The sequence below is a fragment of the Telopea speciosissima genome, chromosome 10, assembly GCF_018873765.1.
Source record: "Telopea speciosissima isolate NSW1024214 ecotype Mountain lineage chromosome 10, Tspe_v1, whole genome shotgun sequence".
NCBI lineage: Eukaryota > Viridiplantae > Streptophyta > Magnoliopsida > Proteales > Proteaceae > Telopea > Telopea speciosissima.
This window is the reverse complement of record NC_057925.1, coordinates 62,162,888-62,183,329: the sequence shown is the minus strand read 5'-3', so window position 1 is coordinate 62,183,329 and position 20,442 is coordinate 62,162,888. Positions and strand designations below refer to the sequence as shown.

The 20,442-nt window shown below is 37.4% G+C and overlaps 2 protein-coding genes across 3 annotated transcripts; both read right to left on the bottom strand.

Annotated features, from left to right (window-relative positions):
- Positions 1-116: 116 nt before the first annotated feature.
- Positions 117-6,509, bottom strand: LOC122641535 (WD repeat-containing protein 44). The gene is made up of 7 exons (XM_043834800.1): positions 4,812-6,509; positions 3,644-3,734; positions 3,389-3,546; positions 2,647-2,698; positions 2,152-2,231; positions 1,875-1,968; positions 117-865 (listed from the first exon to the last, which is right to left on the bottom strand). Exons 1-7 carry the CDS (start codon positions 6,357-6,359, stop codon positions 138-140), a joined length of 2,751 nt encoding a protein of 916 aa, XP_043690735.1. The 5' UTR covers positions 6,360-6,509; the 3' UTR covers positions 117-137.
- A 3,493-nt stretch (positions 6,510-10,002) lies between these two features.
- LOC122643112 (40S ribosomal protein S5) lies at positions 10,003-16,664 on the bottom strand. Of its 2 annotated transcripts, none has more exons than XM_043836754.1 (4): positions 16,527-16,664; positions 10,886-11,157; positions 10,593-10,796; positions 10,003-10,258 (listed from the first exon to the last, which is right to left on the bottom strand). In XM_043836754.1, exons 1-4 carry the CDS (start codon positions 16,590-16,592, stop codon positions 10,204-10,206), a joined length of 597 nt encoding a protein of 198 aa, XP_043692689.1. In that variant the 5' UTR covers positions 16,593-16,664; the 3' UTR covers positions 10,003-10,203. The 2 variants fall into 2 exon arrangements, with proteins under 2 accessions (XP_043692689.1, XP_043692690.1); XM_043836755.1 differs by having other exon boundaries at positions 10,886-11,164; positions 16,534-16,657.
- Positions 16,665-20,442: the final 3,778 nt, after the last annotated feature.

Here is a 20,442-nt window from a genome sequence, read left to right as displayed (position 1 = left end):
TGCTCTCAACTCTACATTTTATATGATCCATTTTTCTTATAACAATTATATCATACATATAGAAGTCATCGCACCCCCCCTCCCCCTATAAACAAAAAAGAGAGAGAGAGAAAAGACGCTCATTTCTATTAAAGATGTTATGAATGGTCTTTAAAGAGATTGCTTTGACGACTTAACCGAACTGGTAGCCCAAAGTTTTGATATATTCTAAGTTCGCCACCCAACCCTGCTGCCACAACCACAAGACCCCATGCTGTTGCTTGTATGCAATTATTCCCAGTGTTGTTGCCACCGTCGAACCATGACAGAGATGAAGATGAAGATGAAGATGAAAACTTGCCTAAAGCAAAACTGGAAGGTGAATCACCATACTTCAAATAACCAGAATCTGAACTAAATGAAGAGCTCACACTAATGCCCGAGTCTAACCTAGAAGGTGCTTTAGTAAGCCTCTCATCTATGCACGATGATGCTCTCTCTAATATGTTGTTGTTCTTAGGAAGAGGTGGGAGATTTTTTCTATTGTTGTTGTTGAGCATGGATGAATATTCCTCAAGCATTGAACTTGAGGCACTTGAAGATGGAAGTAATGGCAAAATGGAACGTTTTGAGTGTCTCTTTGATAGCAATGGAACTGTCGGTGGTTCATACTTGGTAGATCCAGGCCATGGAATTGCAACTGAAACATCTTTGCAATGGAATTGCTCGAGAGACCGTGTAGTAATCTTTTTGCTTTTTCCACCACCTATATTTTTTATTTCATCTCGTCTCCATACATATATTTGAGAATCTTCACTTGCGCTTACAACATATTTCCCGTCAGTAGTGAATGATGCAGATATTTGACTACTTGTGTTGCGGAAACCTGTCCACCAATAGCATACGTTAGATTTGTAGCAAAGTTATGTACATAAATACATACATACATACATACATACATAAACTATCTTAATCAATTAAAATTATATTGTTGAGAGCTAAAGTATTAAGAGAGACAACATCCATGTAAATTTAATAAAGTAGATAGCCAGCCAGTTTTGTGCCAACACCATCCTTGTTGAAACCCAATGAATCACATGGATTGGACAAATTTAGTTAAAAACAATGTTTAATATGTTCATGATGTCAGTAGATATTAACTACAAGAATTGAAGTGGGCTGAGAGGGGCTCATCCTTCTATTGGTTTGGTATCTAGTGATATCCCAACAACTACTAAGATTCCTCTGTTGTCATCTACATGCATACTAATTTGTTGAATTATATACAATTCAACTAAAGGGCTCTTTAAAAAAATTATAAATTGGTACTAATTAGATTAAATACATTTGTATATTTAATGACTATTTTCTTCATAACTAGTTTTTTAGAAATCTATGTAAATACATGTGATAGTGTATCAAATTAGCATTGTCCAATCTATTTTTATTTTGGGTAAATTGAATTAACAATAAAAGAAAATGGAACTAAGACTTGAATGGTGCATATTCATATGATAGAAATTGTAGCTTCTGATGAATTTTTGTTCTTTAGGTTTCTTAAGTTACTTAATTTTTTATCATCATTTTCTAACAATGCAATAGTTTTTCCTCTAATTATTTTTCTCAATTTGTATACAATGGTTAGTATCAAAACAAAAACATAGACGCAAACTACTCGATGAGTCTCATGTCCTTATATGAAATGTTAGATCAAGATAGTGATAATTGTACACTTGGGCAGAACTTTGGCATACAACCAAGTGAGACCAATTGGATGATGTTTCTTATTTTGTTTCATTTATTCAATTTAGTTATATGTTTTGATTTGGGTTACCAAAATGTATTATACCTATATATGACAAATTCATAATAATAAGATTAAAAATAAATAATACCTCTAAATTTGTGAACGATTTCAGAACCGTCGAATATTCGGATCCGTGAATCGGCAGAGGTTATCAGCACCTCTGATGGATTAGTTGGGACAAACTGTTTGAAGGGCACCAGTCAAAATTATAATACTCAAACAGTAGAAAAATTTTTGAACAGACATATTGTAAAAATAGAAACACGGTACATTGTCATTAGTGTTTAAAAAAAATATAATAAGATATAAATAAATATATATTCTCAAATTTTCATAAGGATAATTAAAAGGAGGTTAGGAGCTACCACGAAGCCAGTAATCTTTTTCCCTTGAGTCTTCTTTTTGGTATGGAGATCTATTTGACCTTTTTGGTTTAATTTACATTCTGAAAGATCATAAAATTGAGAGGTGAAAAACAAATGTCAATGAATTTTAAAAGATGATTTGTAAAAGTATTGCACATAAATAATAAATCTTGATATCAATATATTCAATCTCCATATTGGCAACATGTTTTGAACATATCAAGAATGATTGTGCTAAAAATGCTAAATATTTTTAAGACATCCATTTTAAACTTTCGAAAGAAAAGAACACAATAGCATGTCCATACATGTATAGCATTGAAAGTCTCTCAAATTAGAACATTTTGTTGATGTCTACCAATAAATGAGAACTCTCTGAACACTCTTATATCCAAATTATGTAATAACAATAACAAGAATTTCTTCAATAACATAGTATGATGTACCAAACAATGAGTTTTAGAAACAAAAGGAAATTATCAGAATGGAACATACCGGATGTGTTGTACAAACGACAAGTCCCTGTATGTGAACCTACCAATGCACCCTTCAATGTGAAAAGAAGACAAAGAAAAATCACAACAAAAGAAACTTAACATTGTATATAAATCAAGTACATGATTATCAATTGATTAAGGAAAATATCTAAACTCAATCAGCACATTCCTCAATTTGAGTAGTTTCTATTGACAATGTCAAATATCTAGTTTTTTGAAAACTTGATCAAATTTTGGGAACCATAGGAATTCACCCAAAATCTCTTTATATCACAATTAAGTTTGGAAAAAATTTGTTATCACCACATTGGTGACAAATGCATTTTAACTATGGTTTTCATTCTATCATGTGAAAAAATATTGTGACAAATCCAACCATTGGACATCGAGGGAATTGCCTGGATTAGTCACATGTCAAATTTCAGTCTTAAATTCAATTATTTCCCCATTCATGCAATGACATATCCTCTCATGCATGTTTATGCACCCCGTTATAGTCCTATGCACCCTATATAAATAACGAATCACAGGTTTTTCTATCCACAAAATTTTAACCCCATTTGAGTAGCTACGTGGCTGAAATAATACATGAATACAAAAAAAAAAAAAACAAATTTCACCAATACGGTGACAATAAGTTACATAGTTTTTAACCACTTCTAGGTAAGCATCAATATTTAACTTCATTTAGTACCAAACAATATTTGTAAAGAAAGAGATCAAAATTAATATAAGTGGACCTGTCCATCAGGAGTGTAGCAAGTAGCAGTGACCATTTCATGAAGATCAGTCCAGTCCACAACTTGTCGATCCGGTATACTCCATAATCTAACCTTTGCATCCAATGAACCACTGATGAAGTAGCTATCATCTATTGGGTTAAATTGTATACAAGTAACTGCCAAACAAATAAAAGAGATGGCAATGAAAAACTAGACAAAATAAATACTGCATTATTATGTTCAAATTATAACAAAGTATGTCACACATCTCACCATAATCATTGTGCGCAAACAGCTTCAAACAAGTCTTGCTTTCCATGTCCCATAGCCTAACAGTTTTGTCCATGGAAGAAGAAAGTAATTGCTGCACAATCATAGACTCATATATGTCATTGCCTAACAAAATCACCTAGGATATAGTTTAGCAAAGTTGTATATAACAAACTAATACCAGTGATGATACTATATTTTGGCAAAAAAGATTTCATGGATGAGGCTATCCATGGGATATCTATACGGAACCAGCGACATGAAAGGGTGATATGATAATTATTAGTGTTTTATATATAAGGAACAATTTATAAGAATGGTCATGTGTCAAATATCATATTCAAATTCATCATAAACCTTCCATTATATTGGCATGGATAATCTCAGTAGCCCAAGCATCACAGCCTCACAAGTGCACCATCTTTATAGCTAGTCCTAAATTTTTAATATTTTATTTTGTCACTTAACCAACTTTGTTAAGATTGAAACTTGACATGTAGGTAGTGGATTTTCAGATGTACCTGTCCACCAAAATTTCAGTCTCATTTGATATATGCTACATGGCACAATTAATACTGTGTTTGGTATGCATTCTAGGTCGATAATGTATAACTGTATATTATATTCTCTTTAATCACGATTTAAAGTTGAGATCTTTAGGAGGTAGGGTGTCTGGGACCAACAAAATATTGAGGTTGAGAAGATCATGGACGGAAGACAAAATCTAAGTTTGGTATGAATTCTTAGAATGCATTATCAACCTAGAATGCATACTAGACACAAGGGATATGAATTCTTGGAATGCATTCTAGGTCGATAATGCATTCCAAGAAATAATACTGAATAGAGCTTTAGTCTTTCATTTCACCCATGATCTTAAACATCTGGAGCCACTATTTATTTACCGTATATTTATCATCTCATCTTCTCAACCTCAGTCCCTAGCACCCCAACACCATGAAGATCTCAACTCTAAACCTGAAGAATTTGTGGGTCCCAAATACCCCATCCAAGTGACGATCTCAATTCTAAATCGTGGTTAAAGAGAATGAACAATACAGCTATACTTTAAAGCGAACGATTGTAATTGTATAGTAGGTGGGAAGGGAGATTTGAAATTTACCTATATAAAAAAACAAAGGCCTCATTAAGAGAAAGAGAGGAGGCTAACCTGAGATTTGGACCAAGAGAGATCCAAGACATCATCAAGATGACCTTGGAAAGAGCAAACAGGCCTCTCCGAAAGGGAGAAAACAGTGTCTGGCATCATCACGTAGTCAGGGATTGCACCCTTCTTGCTGCTGGACAATAATTTCCCTTTCCTCTTCTTCTCCGATGACATCACCTGAGCCTCTTCAAGAGGTGGTCGATCTTGTTGGTTGGAAACAATTGCAGACGCCATGGGATGGATTGGGGTGGAACAAGTATTACTCCCTTCTTCTGGCGACCTCGAAGCTGACGACATCACATCACAATCGATCACTTCCCACACATGAATCACACGATCTTCTCCTGCGCTCGCAAGGTAATGAGCATCAAAGCTAAACCTCATTGTCCAAATCGAGCCCTGATGAGCTTGGATTTCTTGGGACATATATAAACCTGTGAGCTCCTTGTATGATTTCCCTTGTTGACGGACTTTGGTCCACTGTGATGAGTTCTTCATCGACCTTTGGTCCATGTCACCGATTCGTCCAGTTACCGAATTGGCGACACCCTTTATGTTCTTCAACCATGCAGCTCCTCTTCTCTTGCTCTTTCTCAAACTCCTTCCAATTATGGGATTTAGATTCTGTAGATTCATACTGGCCTTCCTCTCAGTGACTGCCAATGTGGGATCTCTACGCACATTTTCTCTCCGCATCAACTCCTTAACGATTGGGGAAAACCCCACACTCTTCTCGAATTCCTCTCTGCTCAATTGCTTCCCTGTTTGAAGATCACTGACTCTGTTCCACATACCCTCATCATCAAATTCATTGACAATGAATTCCTTTCCTGTGTCCAGATTCTTTATCACAAAAAACCTACTACCTTTCCCATTAAATGTCCTAGATGACAGCGATGCATCTGCACGTCTTCCACATCGATCAAGAGTAAGATTAACAGAGTTAGGGCTCCGTAACTGCGACTTGCGGTCTCTTGACGATGAAAACCCGGAATTGGTTCGGAGAAGATGATGCTTCGATGAAATACCAAGAAGTTCCTCCATTCTTTGCTGGGCAATCATGAAGGAAGATGCCACATTTCCATCTGATCTTGATCGAACAATCAATGTACGAGCCAAAGGAGAAGGTGAAGGTTCTATTTGCTTTTGTTCTTGTTGTTCTATTTCTGTGGTGGCGACCTTGGTTAGAGAAACGCCGGGTTTTATAGAGGCGGCGCCGGCCAAACCCATGCCTTGGAGAAGCTTCTTGCGGCGCTCCTTGATGGAACCTGGTTCGGCCATCCACATATCGTAGTCTTCAGACATTTTGGAGATTCTTCTGCTGGGTGCCGCTGCAGTGGTGAAGCCGCGGAATTCCTCTGGTGGAGCTGAAATACATGACGCAAAGGACATGCGGTTGTCGTCGTAGTCTTCGTCCTCGTCGTCATCGGAACCAGAAGAGGCCATGTCCATTGCCAGGACGGTGGACATCCGATCGAAGGACTCGAAGAATTGGTCGTCATCGTCTCCCAACCCGTCCCAGTTCATCACCATCAATTTCCTGTCGGCCATTGCACCACACTGGGTGGGTGGAACGGGGGAGGAAAAGAGGGAGATCGTAGGGAGAAGAAAGGGGAGATAGAGATAGAGAGAGAGAGATTTTTCTTCCCCTTTCGTCGTGTCAGAAAAATCTGGATTTTGTTTACGTAGAGAAGGAGACGGACGGTCAAGGAAGAAAGACTTGTTTGATCGGTGTTTTGTGTTCGAAGAAGACAGGGAAGACGAGCCTTACTTGTAGGACGTCATAAATGTGAGTAAAATTGATTTTCTGTTTGTTTCCTCTTTGCCTCTTTGTGTTGCGGTTTTTTTTTTTTTTTTTTTTTGGTTGGAATTAGAGAGCTTTAATAGGGGTAGGGGGATGGGGATAGACCCCAAGGTGGTTTGAACCCATAACCACTTAAAACTCTTTTATGCGGTTTTTTTGTGGTTTGAAAGCGAAGGACATGTTGAGAAAAAACAAAAAGATAAAAAGTTTCCTTTGGCTGTGAAAAAGATGGATTTTTCTCTTTTGGAGTTTAAAATCTGTGAGTTCTTAAAAAACCCTTACAATCGTGACATGTGGCATTATTTAATCTAACTGGCAGAATTTAAAAACAAGCATTTAAGTTCTTATCTAATCCTAGTTACCCCAATCCATATCCTAATCCTAGTTAACCACACCATACCTCTATCCTAACCCTGATTGATCAAACCATTTGAAAAACGATTCAAAAAAGGATTTTTATCATTTGAATTGGTTCTCGCATGGCCGTTGCCGGAGAAAAGAAAACACAACTCCTGCGTGCTATTCCCATTGAAGCAGCGGCTCCCTTGAAACACGCCTGAAAATCCGACATGAACTCTGTTTCAGAGCACAGCTCTGTTTTTATGATTTGGAATCATGGTTCGTCGGTTCTTCCTCCTAGTTCGAACCTAATCGCACTCTTTCTCTGTCTCTTTCTCTCTCTCTTGCAACTCTCGGAGCAACCTGAAATCCAATAACCATGGTTCTTCCTCCTAGCTTTGGTCGCAGATATAAAATCAGAGCAGCGTAGCAATGGTAGCATGGATGAGTATGGAATGTTATAATGAAAAGTAAGAAAGAATAAGATAAAAGCTTGCGTGAAGCATTGAAATAAGATACTGAAAAATCAAATAAACAACTGGATTAAAAACAAGGTAGGTATGGTCTGAGGAGCCAATTCCAATAACGTCGAAGATCCCTATTCCTTCCTTGGAGATTGAGGTTCCTGCTGTTCAAAGACCCAACAACCCTATCTGGTTTTAATCATCCAGATATCCAGAATAGGGTACAGTGTTTTTCGACGTGGGGTTCCCCAAAACTCTTCGTACACTTGGCTTGTTTGGCCGTTGAGTATGGTTGGTCTAGATTCGGCTTCGCCGCCGATGCTTCATTGGGTTTATGTCCTGCGGCTGATATAAGCTGGAAGGTGTATGCAGAATCGATGGATTTCATGCAGAAGATTAAATTCAATCATTAATTGAAGAAAATCGATAAAAAAAAAAAACCCCCTTTTGAAACGTCTTACAAATGGTATAGTTAACTAGGGTTAAGATAAATGTATGACTTAATTAAGTAAGGTTAAAATATGACTTTGTAACAAGTTTAACTTAAAACTTAAAAACTTATTTTTAAATTTTGATCGTTAAATCAACTAATGCCATGTGTCACAATTCTAAAGTACTTAAAAGAACCTACAGACATTGAACTTGAGAAGAAAAAAATCCGTGAAAGAATACCAGAAAACCGTACGAATTTTGTACGGATTTCTTTTCCTTTCTTCTCTCCATGTCTAGACAACTAAACACTGCAAAAGAAAAACTTTTTTCCTTTACATTTCATTCTCTGTCTTGTCTTTTCTTTTCTCTCCATGTCTAACTTCTAGACTACCAAACACAACCTAAATTTAAACAGGGTATTCACTGGCTGCGGAGGTCGGGTTTTTGGGAAGACCAACGCTCAGGTGGTACCCTGTCATGGAGTCATGGACACATGGAGCATGAATTTTAGGTATTGGTCGACGTATATGTATATAGCTGGTACAGTTGTACCTGATACCGATACTTAATTGATACCAGCAGAGTTGAACATAACAGTCACGGACCCACGGTATCAGGTTTATCAGAATAACTCCAAATCAACTGTATTGGATCAATGGTGAGCGATTCAACCAATACATATCAGTATCAATATTGGCCCAGACCAATACAAGTACTGATACCCATACCTTAAACCATGGTCCTGTTACTGGAAAAATAAAAACCACGGTCCCACTCTCATGGGCCATTGGGTTCAGGGAATTTAAAACGAAAAACAAAAAAAAAAAACAGAATTTGCTATAGATCAATCCCGATTGAGCCAGAATCAATGAAAATTGGCACAAAAAACAAAAAAGAAGCTCAACCATACTTTCAATATAAGATCAGCCCGCATTGGCCAGTCCTATCAGATTCCCTCAAACCCTGAGAAGGGGTTAAAAGGGTGTAGAATTTAAAGGGAATGACAAATGTACGAGATGTTAAAAGGGTGTAGAATTTAAGGGAATGACAACTGAGAATGGAGTAGAAAAGGTGTAGACTTACGGATCTGGATCCTCTACAATGAGGGCATCACCCAAAGAGCATCAAATTGCTCAGCTACCAGGGTCCGCGAAAAATAAAAATACGAAACCCTACTGCATCCAGATTTAGGCTGTGTTTTCTAGGAATATACCAAGGGTCTATACTACATCCTGAATCCTGATTCTCCTATCTTTTCTCGCTTCAGAATGCATTTTAAGCCTCAATGTATTCTGAGAATGCATATTTGAAACACAGCTTTAGTAAAATTTCACCTTGCAGATTCCTAATGGAACTGGCTTGGCAGTTTGGGAGTGCAAAACTAGCAGGAAACAACCATTCTCTCCACTGTAAAGACCAAAATACAATGCATCAGTGCTGACAATCAGAACTTATTCACACCAATTTGACAAAGTAATTCAGAATTCTGAATTTAAACTAGACTAATTGTTTATTAGCATATGCTCACCAAATTCACTATTGGACCCAGATCATCTCCAACATGCATCAAACGGCTGGCAGAATCCGGGCACACACCCCACGTACCTCTAGCCATTGGATGGAGGCTTGAGTGGATTTCTTTCCATACACTACACTCTGGTCAAGTTTCAACTACACAATTAAAACTTCAATTCCAACCACAGAATGAAGACAGATAACAGGGTACACGATTGTATTTGAGTATGATATTTAGCATATACCCTTTTTAGTCAAAATGAGTCAAAGGAGGAGCGTCTGTCTAGTAACTCGGTCTCCAGATCATCGGGGCCTCAGCTAATTCCTACTTCCAAACCTGAGTTGACAAGAGATAGAATACCATCTCTTATGCATATCATTTCACAATGACGAACCCTCAATAATGCCTCACTATTCACTGCCCCCCCTCCCCCCCCCCCCCCCAATCTTTCCACATGCTATAGCTGACATAACAGCGATCTTTTAAGGCTCAACACAGTTTCATTACTGTAATGAAATTTGTAGCAAGAACATGTCATTCCAATGAGATGTTGAGTCCTAACACCGCATGCAAGGTTCACAAGGATGAAAAGTTTATACTAAAGCCCCACCATCAGTCATCTTATGCAGCACTTATATGAGATAATCTAATGTTTGATTCTTAAATAGAGAATCCCACAACAATAAAAAACGACCAAAATATATATTTAGCAACAACATTACCTACCACAAAACTGGAAAAGATCCATGTATAATCAACTCTGCAGGAAAGTTTAAGAAACAGAAGCAAAATAAAAACGATCACTTGTGCCATTAGCAACCTCAGTAAACTATATGCCTCTCAACGGTTGGCTTTAGCAACTCGCTCAATCTCATCCTTCTTCTTGATGGCATAACTGTAAAAGCATAAAATAACAAGTTAATGTAAGAACAAAGATCACCACTTCTCTATTTGAAGTGACAGGGTTATAATTGATGGCAATCAGGCAAGAGCAGCAGGTGGTGAGGTTGGTAGAACATAAGTTTTGGCCCAAATTTAATTGATGGGCCGGAGGTAGGTTCTCACATATATTCTATTTGCTAATCTTCATATGGTTTCTGATTGTTTCGTAAAAAATTTTCTACAAAAGTCACACTCCCTCTTAGTCGTTATGTCCCAAAATCACCCTAATATGCAGCCACAGAACGATAATTAGGATGGTCAGCTAAATGGACTTCTGGTTTTTTTACCTGTTGGATGATCCCTTGGCAGCATTGATGAGCTCATCCGCCAAGCATTCTGCTATAGTCTTGATATTTCTGAAAGCACTCTCACGAGCACCTGTTGTAAGAAGATATATTGCTTGATTAACACGCCTCAAAGGAGAAATATCAACAGCTTGACGCCTCACAACACCAGCAGAACCAATTCGAGTGGCATCTTCCCTTGGCCCACTACAAAAATGGTAACCAAAAGAAAGATCTAAGATACAGGAAAAGCATATAGATGAACGAACACAAAGGGGATACTTCTAGCTGGATACCTGTTGATCACTGCATCAACAATTACTTGAATAGGATTCAAGTCCGTGAGGAGATGGATGATTTCCATAGCATGCTTAATAATTCGGACAGCCATTAGTTTCTTCCCATTGTTCCGCCCATGCATCATCAGAGAATTGGTCAGCCTCTCCACAATAGGGCACTGTGCCTTCCTGAATCTTTTGACCGAGTACCTCCCTGCTGTGTGTGGTACATAGGTGGCATGCTTAGATGAAGATACACCAATGTAATCCACCAAAGAAATGTCAGTAACCTGCACAGAATCCCAAGAATATGATCAAAGTCCATGAACAATTCATAACTTGGCTAATTTTCTCATCATTCAAATCATAGCAGAAATTCTAGTCATTGGATCCTAATGCATGTTCTCTATCCTCAACTCTTGCAGACAATTTATATGGACAATATCAGCAGAGTTAAACCAGTGAACCGAGAGGAAGAGGAGATGAAGGAGAGAAAGGGGGTCTGATTAGAGAGCAAAAGTCAATACTAGCAGTTCCCTCCCCCCCCCCCCCACCACAACCCCCTCCCCAAAAAAAGAACACCTTTATTTATACTAGTGTGGAATACAAGACAGTATTCCTATTTGTAATAGGAATCAAACATAGAACTAAACATAACAAAACATTCCACATTAGTATTTATACTAGTGTGGAATACAAGACAGGATTCCTACTTGTAATAGGAATCAAACATAGAACTAAACATAACACTAATAGGACACTTAACCCCAAATCTCGATATAGGGGAGATTCCCGTATCGAGTTATAAATACAACCCTATGTACCACTCGGTACATAGAATTAACACTCCCCCTCAAGCTAGAGTATACACATAAAAAGAATGCTTGGACCAATAAGAATAGCTATTAAAAGCAACACGAGTCTTGAATAGTAGTTGTAGATGTCAGTGGATGTCAGTGAGCAAGGGAGAGAGAGAGACAAGCATCATTTAGGTAGCAATATCAACTCAACCACACAAATCATCAACAACATCAGTAGATAATAACCGTCATGTTGAACAAATCCAATCAGCAACGAGCAAAATAGGCAGTAGTGAACACTAACCACAATCCACAACATCACATCAGCATCAGCAATATCAAAGCACTTCACAAAGAAGGCTAGCAGTAGGTAACACTTCACAAAGAAGGCCAGCAGTAGGTAGTCATCTTCTCAAAGAAAGATAAAAGTGCACCATCCAACGGCCACATCAAAAGCCCTTCTCAAAGAAGGCATGTATTCTTCTCAAATAAAGGCAGATATAGAGCCCCAAAGTGAGGTCTCATATAAAAACTCAAATGATAAATAGACAGTATAGGTTACTACGGACCAAACAACATCTGGCTGCTATAGACCAAATAAACAGTATAGGTTATTGTGGACTAGATAGGCAGTGTAGGTTATTGCAAACCAAATAGCCTGTATAGGTTACTATGGACAAAACAACATTAGGTTGTTGTAGACCAAATAACTATGAATTGTTGTGGAATATTGTCTTCACAAATAAAATTGTTATTGAGGACACAAATAAATAAATAATAATAATCTTCACATAAAAATACTCTTAAGCTGGTGACAGAATAATAATCTTCAATAGCAGATAAGAGAATGATAATTTTCAATATCCCCCTCACTTGTAGCATTACACGTGGACAAATAAGGACCACCAATAATCAGCATCTCAAAGGATGATCATCACCCAAAACAAAAAAACAATAATCAAGAGCAGCGCTGGAACAAGATCCCAGTAATCTCCAATTCACCCCTTCATGATAGAAATAATCTCCATGCAAGTAAGATCCCAATAATTTCCAATCTACCCTCACAGTAGCAAATAATTGTCATGCAAGTGCCAATCTTTAAAAAATTGGAAATCCCAAACTTAAGTAATCGAGGGTCCACCAAAACAATAATATGATAGATATGTAAGTCTAGTGGTAATTTGGTAAATACTGGCCAAACCAATGGAGCCATCCAAGTAAACAGACCAAATAATGCAATCCGAGATTCCAATACCTTGATCAGATCAAGTATAGACCCACTCAATCAACATAACCTAAAAGATTTAAAAAGGCAATGGCAGTTTGGTAATGAAAAAGGGGATGACATGATTATAATATAGTTGAAATCCAAGTAGAAACACAAGCAAAGGGCAAAGGGTAAACTTGGAATGAGCAATAAAATATGGACAGTGGAGGATAAGGGATGATAAGGGTATATAGAAATACTCGAGGAATAAAAGAAAGCAACTAATGCATGATAAAATCGTGGACCAAGGGACATAGGGGACACATGGGGACATGGGTGACATGGGTTAAATAATAAATAAATTAATAGAGAAACCCAAAGGAATGAGGAACAAACCCTTTTGTAAGGAGATTGAATACCAAGAAAGTGGGTGGGGGCAAACCTCTAAAATAGGCAATAAAAACAAGATGAAACGTGATATGGGAAACCCAAGTAATAAAGCAAGTCTACAGGGTAATTATGTCGATCTAGTTCCATGAAAAGATTAAATAGAACCATTGTAATTGGGCAAGGGCATACTTGTCATTACAATGAACAAGACTACCTTCTCCACGGTAGACCAGAGTAGTCAAGTAAGTACTAGAGGGTAATTATGTCGATCTAGTTACATGAAAAGATTAAATAGAACCACTATAATTGGCCAGGGGCATACTTGTCATTACAGTGAACAAGACCACCTTCCCCACAGTAGAATAGAGTAAACTTGGAATGAGCAATAAAATATGGACAGTGGAGGATAAGGGAAGATGAGGGTATATAGGAAAACTCAAGGAATAAAAGAAGCAACTAATGCATGATAAAATCGTGGACCAAGGGACCCAGGGGACACATGGGGACATGGGTGAAATGGGTTAAATAATAAATAAAGTAATAGAGAAACCCAAAGGAATGAGGAACAAACCCTTTTGTAAGGAGATTGAATACCAAGAAAGTGGGTGGGGGCAAACCTCTAAAATAGGCAACAAAAACAGGAAGAAACGTGATATGGGAAACCCAAGTAATAAAGCAAGTCTACAGGGTAATTATGTCGATCTAGTTCCAAGAAAAGATTAAATAGAACCATTGTAATTGGGCAAGGGCATACTTGTCATTACAATGAACAAGACTACCTTCTACACAGTAGACCAGAGTAGTCAAGTAAGTACTAGAGGGTAATTATGTCGATCTAGTTCCATGAAAAGATTAAATAGAACCACTATAATTGGCCAGGGGCATACTTGTCATTACAGTGAACAAGACCACCTTCCCCACAGTAGAATAGAGTAGCCAAGGTGGAGGATAGAAACCAAAGGCGGTAAACAAGCAATCGATCAAGAAAATTAAGGTGGAGATTTGAACTATTCAGAAATCAAGATGACGAAGCAAACAACAACCCAGTAAATCAAATAGGTTCGGTACCTAACCCATCAATCGAAGCACAAAGTGGCAGCGACAATCGGCTTCGATCAACGCAAAAAGAAAATACCTTATAAAAGCCATTGATGGATCCTATTCGATACTATCTTCAGCAATAAGATAGCAGATGATATCAAATAGTAGAACCCAAATAAAAACAATAGTAGTGGGCATCAAACCAGAGAACCAACAAATCATCTAGAGCAAATAAAATTAGTAGCAGCAATCAACAGGGGTTTGAACAACAGTCTTCAACAGCCAAAGCACACCAGCAATCAGATAAGCAAACTTTTTATTATCTTTTTTTTTAAAGACTTGCAGAGGCTGTCTCTCTGCTCAGATTTGCAGAATTTTTTCTTCTTCTTCTTCATCGCTCTGATACCATGTGACTATCAGAAGAGTAAAACCAGTGAACCTAGAGGAAGAGAAGAGATGGGAGGAGGAGGAGATGAAGGAGAGAAAGGGGGACTGACAAGAGAGCAACAGTCGATTCTAGCAGTCCCCCACCCCAAAAAAATTATGTATACTAGGTTGAATACACGACAAGAATAGGAATCAAACATAGAATTAAACATTAACTCAACTACTAACTAAACATAACCCTAATAGGACACTTAACCTCAAATCTCGATTTAGGGGATATTCCCCTATCGAGGTACAAATACAACCCTATGTACCACTCGGTACATATAATTAACAGTTTAGTTTACTGTTCACAACTTCTGTTGAACCCCATTTTTTTTTAATATACTCTGGGAAGTGAGTGCTTATTTGTTAAACAAGAACAAATGAAAATTCATCAATGTTACGAACATCACCAACATTGCACCACAAAGATAATGTCATCACAAACTGCATGGTTGAAGATAACAACTTCCCCAGACCTCAAAATAAAAATTTAATAAAAAAAAAAAAAACAAAAATTCAACAAGGAGCAAACCATGAATTCTTTTTTTTTTTTTTTTTTTTTTTTAATCATACCACCATCATGAGATGCCATACACCTCTAGTAGGAAGAGTTAATTTCCGAATTCTAGGGATCAGGAAGAAACATATTAAATAAAAAATTGAATTAAACCTAACCTCCACTTCCACTCTCAAAGTCAAGTTTCTATAGATCCAAATATTTGAAGATTGCTCTACCTTGGTCTAGATTTACTGTGCAATCGTTCATTTTCTTTTGTTTGACCTAAATTCAACCATTATTGAAGGCACTGGTAAGTGGTAACCGGCTAACCGCTTGTCTTATGTGTAGAAATATCTTGGTCAAAACAACAAAGGGATTTTCCATTCTGTTCCAATCAAAATTAAATGTTGGAATGGCCTCCCAAAAAAAATAATAAAAATAAACTGCCGTCAGATAAAAACTACAGTATCTTTGACACAGATCACCATATATGTTATATATGTTTCCTCTCTCTCCGTCCCTCTTTTATTTATTTTTTTTTCTCTAAAGAAGGCGATCACTAAATCAGGCTTGAAATTAAAATCTTCAAGCTGTTCAACAGCCACAGATAGATGATTAGTTCACTCCAATTTGTTACCTATAAAATACAGCACTGACTCAAAGGAGCATTCTATTTTGCGCAATGATGACTACTCTTTACAGGAAAGAGAATTTACATAAAAAAAATATATCAGGTCTTGTTCAGCATTCTTCTCTGCACTAGATAATTACCAAAATGAATACGGTAACATCTCCAATACAAGTTGAACCTAATAAAGTAGCAAATGATATCATATTTTTGCAATATAAAAAATACCATAGGACTCAGAATCGGAATAACAGAAAAACACAAGGGGCATCGTAATTCATAGATTTAATAAATCTCACGTTCAATTTAACCAAGGATAACATCATACAGTATATCTCAGAAGATCGAAGATAAAAAGAATAACGAATGCTTAGTTTATGGTTTCGAACTAGATCTATAGAATGAAGAGCAACAAACTAACAAGTAGCAAATGAGATCTCTTGGACTCAGATGGCTTCTCGCTAACAGGAAGCTTCACCATTATCACAGCCTAAATTGCTTCTATGCATCAGACGTCCCACGACAGCATACAATGAGATCAGGTAAAGAAAATAAAAACGATGATATTTGCCTAATCTGTCATTTATAGGGATCCAGAAATCATCTCATAGAAGTCGCAGAAAGAATGAAGTGATTAGGGATGATGAGATGAGGCGACGGACCTGGACTTCCTCGAAGCTCCATCGGTTGAAAAGCTTCACTTCAGGTTGAGCTACTACGACCGCCATGGCCGTCGACGCAGAGCAGAGTTTCTGAGTCCTCTAAATCTAAAACCCTAAAATGCGTACTCGCAGAAAATAACAACTAAGTGAGGTTCGATCAATACTTATATACGTCAAAACCGACCGGTTTATAGTGACCGTAGATCCTCTATTTGGCCTTTTTATTGCTTCCATCGACTTGGTTCAGACCCGTTCTACACTCAGTTGAAATTCTTACTTCTACCTTGGGCTCGGGGCCTCGGGCCCAACCGCCCAGGGTTTCAAGAATCAAATCAGCCGATCCCGATTTCCACCGAGCGGGCCGATTCACACCCAAAAACCCTAGCAATTTTCTGTTTTATGGATCTAAAGACCAATTCTAAGGTTCTTAAGCATCGATTTGGGTCAATTCTGAATTCCTAATGACCGATTCCATCCCTGATTTTGTGTTTTAAAACCCTACTCGAGCCTCCAAAACAAATGTCAGTTGTGATCAAGGTTCTAAGAATCCGGAATTCATCGATGAATCAGACGCTTCAGATCGGAGGCCATGATCGATCCCGATTTCCACCTATCCAACACAATAGGATCACTTAAAAAAAAGTCTAGAAATTTTCCTTTTTTTGGATAAGAGGATCGATTCCATGGTTCTTGAGCACTGATTTGAACCGAAATCGCCAATGACTGATTCCATCCCCGATTTCATGTTTTAAAACCCTGGTTGTGATGGACCAACAGCATTTGCAGCATTCATGTATTGAGAGAGAAAAGGGAAAAAAGAATTTACTTGGCATTCATAATCTGTTTTAATTCTAAGTGCTTCTATCGATCATCAGATGGTCGAATTCCACCAACAATTTGCCGAAGTTACTCCTGCCTAATCATATTGTGTACGTAACTATGTATGGGCAAATAATGGCAATAGGAAAAAAGGGGACCAAATCAATAACTAAACTAAGATTAAGAACAGAGAATGCAAAGACAGAATGAGAAGAAGGGAAAAGAAGACTCTTTCATGAGATCAAGAAATAGAATGAAAAGTATTTGACCTATCAATTTCTCTTGTCTTCTCAGTTGCTATATTGTACAGGAAAAGAGTTTTGAAAAGATTACAGGTAAGTGTATCTTCATCCATCGGACCAAAACACTGGATGATGTTATAGTATTTTCAAAATAGTGAGTTTTGAGAATAGTCCCACATCGGGCAGGTGAAGAAAGTTTGTTGGATATATTTAATAAAGTGTTAATTATTATCTAATTGTTCAATTTGAATCTGGAAGTGATTGTTGTAAATGATTATTACGGTTTATAAATACCCAGGTTGTTTCAAACAAAAAATTACCCAAAAACGTTTATCTTCTTCTTCTCATCCTTATTCTCTAAGTTGATCTTGCAGAAAATCTGTCTTACTGTAGAAACAGGTTGGTTTCTGGGAGATGATTTGTCTGCATTCTCCATGAAAGCAAGCCTACAAGAGGTGGGGAAGTAGAGGTTTCCATGAATTGAAGTGCAGGAGCAAAGAGGAGGCAATTTTCCTACATCCACAGTCAGTGGAGAATCCCTTGACCAAGGGTTTTATGATGTTGTTCAGAGGGTATTGGAGAATAGTCAACAAATCAAGGGGTATTATCAATTTTGTACTATAGAGAGGTAGAACATTTATCACCCTAGATGGGTGTTAAAAAAAAAAAGAAAAAAGATGGGTGTATTTTTTCTTCACTCACAGTGTAAAAAAAATTCTTATTTTCTTAAATTTTAAAAATTTCACTCATACGACTGTTGTGATGGATTTTGAGAGATTCTTGTAGACTATGAAACCAAATATTATCATTTCGGGTGTATGTTTAAACTAATGAGGTTCAAATACATTTAGAGATGCTTAATTATTTCCCTTGCAGTTTTAAGTCAAAATATTACTATTTGACCGTTGAAATAACCCATCGAAATGTACTAGATTTCAATTGAATTTTGACTGAACTCCAAAATATTTTAATTTCAACCCAACCAAAACCCAAGTGGAAATAGAAATCTCAAACTATGTTGAAAACTTTAAGGAAAAAACCTATTTCTTTCAGCAAGGTGTTTAGGTGAAAACAACTACTAGACGGGGCTTAAAAGAGGTTAAAACCTTACCTTATTCACATTGTTTCATGTTTACCTATAGGGAGAAAGAGCGCCACTCGGTCGAGTAGTGCGACGTGTACCTGCACCCAGACACAGTCGTGTGTGAAATGATCAACGCACCTCTGGTCCTTTCTGCCTTTCAAGGGGGGGGGGGGTGCACCGGTCATTAATTTCACACACAACATTGGGTGCAGGTACACGCCACACTCATGACCGGGTGGCGTTCCTTTTCCCTTACCTATATTAGCCCCAATTAGCCTTGTTTGGGCACAACACTTACTTGAGCCCATCCCAACCCTAGTGTTGTACGATGTCCATTTATCATCCTTGTTAAACCAAAACAATATTTGTCATTCTCTCTATCAAACTCTAGACTTAAATCACCTTAGAAATTGAATTAAGTGGATTAACCACTATCCAAGTGATCAAAGTTGTGTTGTATTTAGTATACATTTTCGAAATAGATTCTGTGTCTAGAACGTATTTTAAAATATAATTCTTTATTTTTTTGCTTTAATATACATCCTATAATCAAAATCTATTATGAGAATACATACCAAACACAACCCAAGTCTCATCACAACCTTCGACCCTAATCCCACCAAATAAAATAAGGGAGAGCTGCATTATATCGGTCAAAATGTCAAATCATGTTTTCTTATGTAATAATAATAATAATAATAATAATAATATTTTTTGTTCTTCTTGTTGATAATGAGGAATAAATGAACTCTTGATGTATATATTATTGATTCAAAATATAGGTAAGTGACAAAGTGGAGGTTGAAAAGAAATTTGGTTTTGCTCTTACTTTCAGTGCTGACCCAACTAAGATCAAAACATCAAATGAGATGATTTCCCTCTTGTTTATCTAATTTACATCTACATCCATATTTGATTTTGAATGTTCATATCCTCTTTATATGTGGAACCAAGCCCATAAAACTTGTGATGTGATGGACTTTGATTGGACATTAAGAGGGTGAGAACCACATTGGGTCAGTTCCATCATTATCTCCAACGCATGCTTGAGCCCACATTTTAACTGCTTTGATTTACTTTGGACAACAGAAATAGCTTGTTTATGGGTATTGGGAATTGGGTAAGGCTAAAGATATTGTCACTATCTTCCAGGTGGGGCCCAGTATGATGGGCTGTGGGGCTCTTCTCTGGGCAATATGCAAGTCTCTGTTGGTTAGTTACCAGGCCCATCGTGTGGACCATAAAAACAGAGAATAGAAGAAGGCGTGGATGGGCCCAATCGCAGTAACCATGGTTCAGAAAATAATGGGATCAGATGTTGAACCGAAAAGGGTTCGGTTTCACTACAGTCGACCGGCCTTAAAGAATTGGGATCAGATCGGCTAATTCAGATCGATCGGTCAATCCATAGTGGATTTCTAGGGTTTTGGGCATATTTATTTGGCTGATTTTAACCGATCCATGACCAATTTCCGATCAGTCCGTGACCGATTTAGATAATAATGGAATAATTAGAACCCAACAATGCGGTTGGTTCTTGGAAACCGGTCCGACCCATGATTGATCAGGCTTGCCATGAATTCCTAGAAGGGGGATGATCACTGATGACTTTCAAAGGAGATCAAGAGAAGATGCCATTTCTGTTAGCTCCAAACAGATGGGGAAAAGAAAGAATCTTATATGTCACTTATCTTGCTAGGTCTAATCACATTTAACAATTATTATTATTCACAAAAACAAAAAAAAGGAATACTTGTTTTCTTATTTGGAA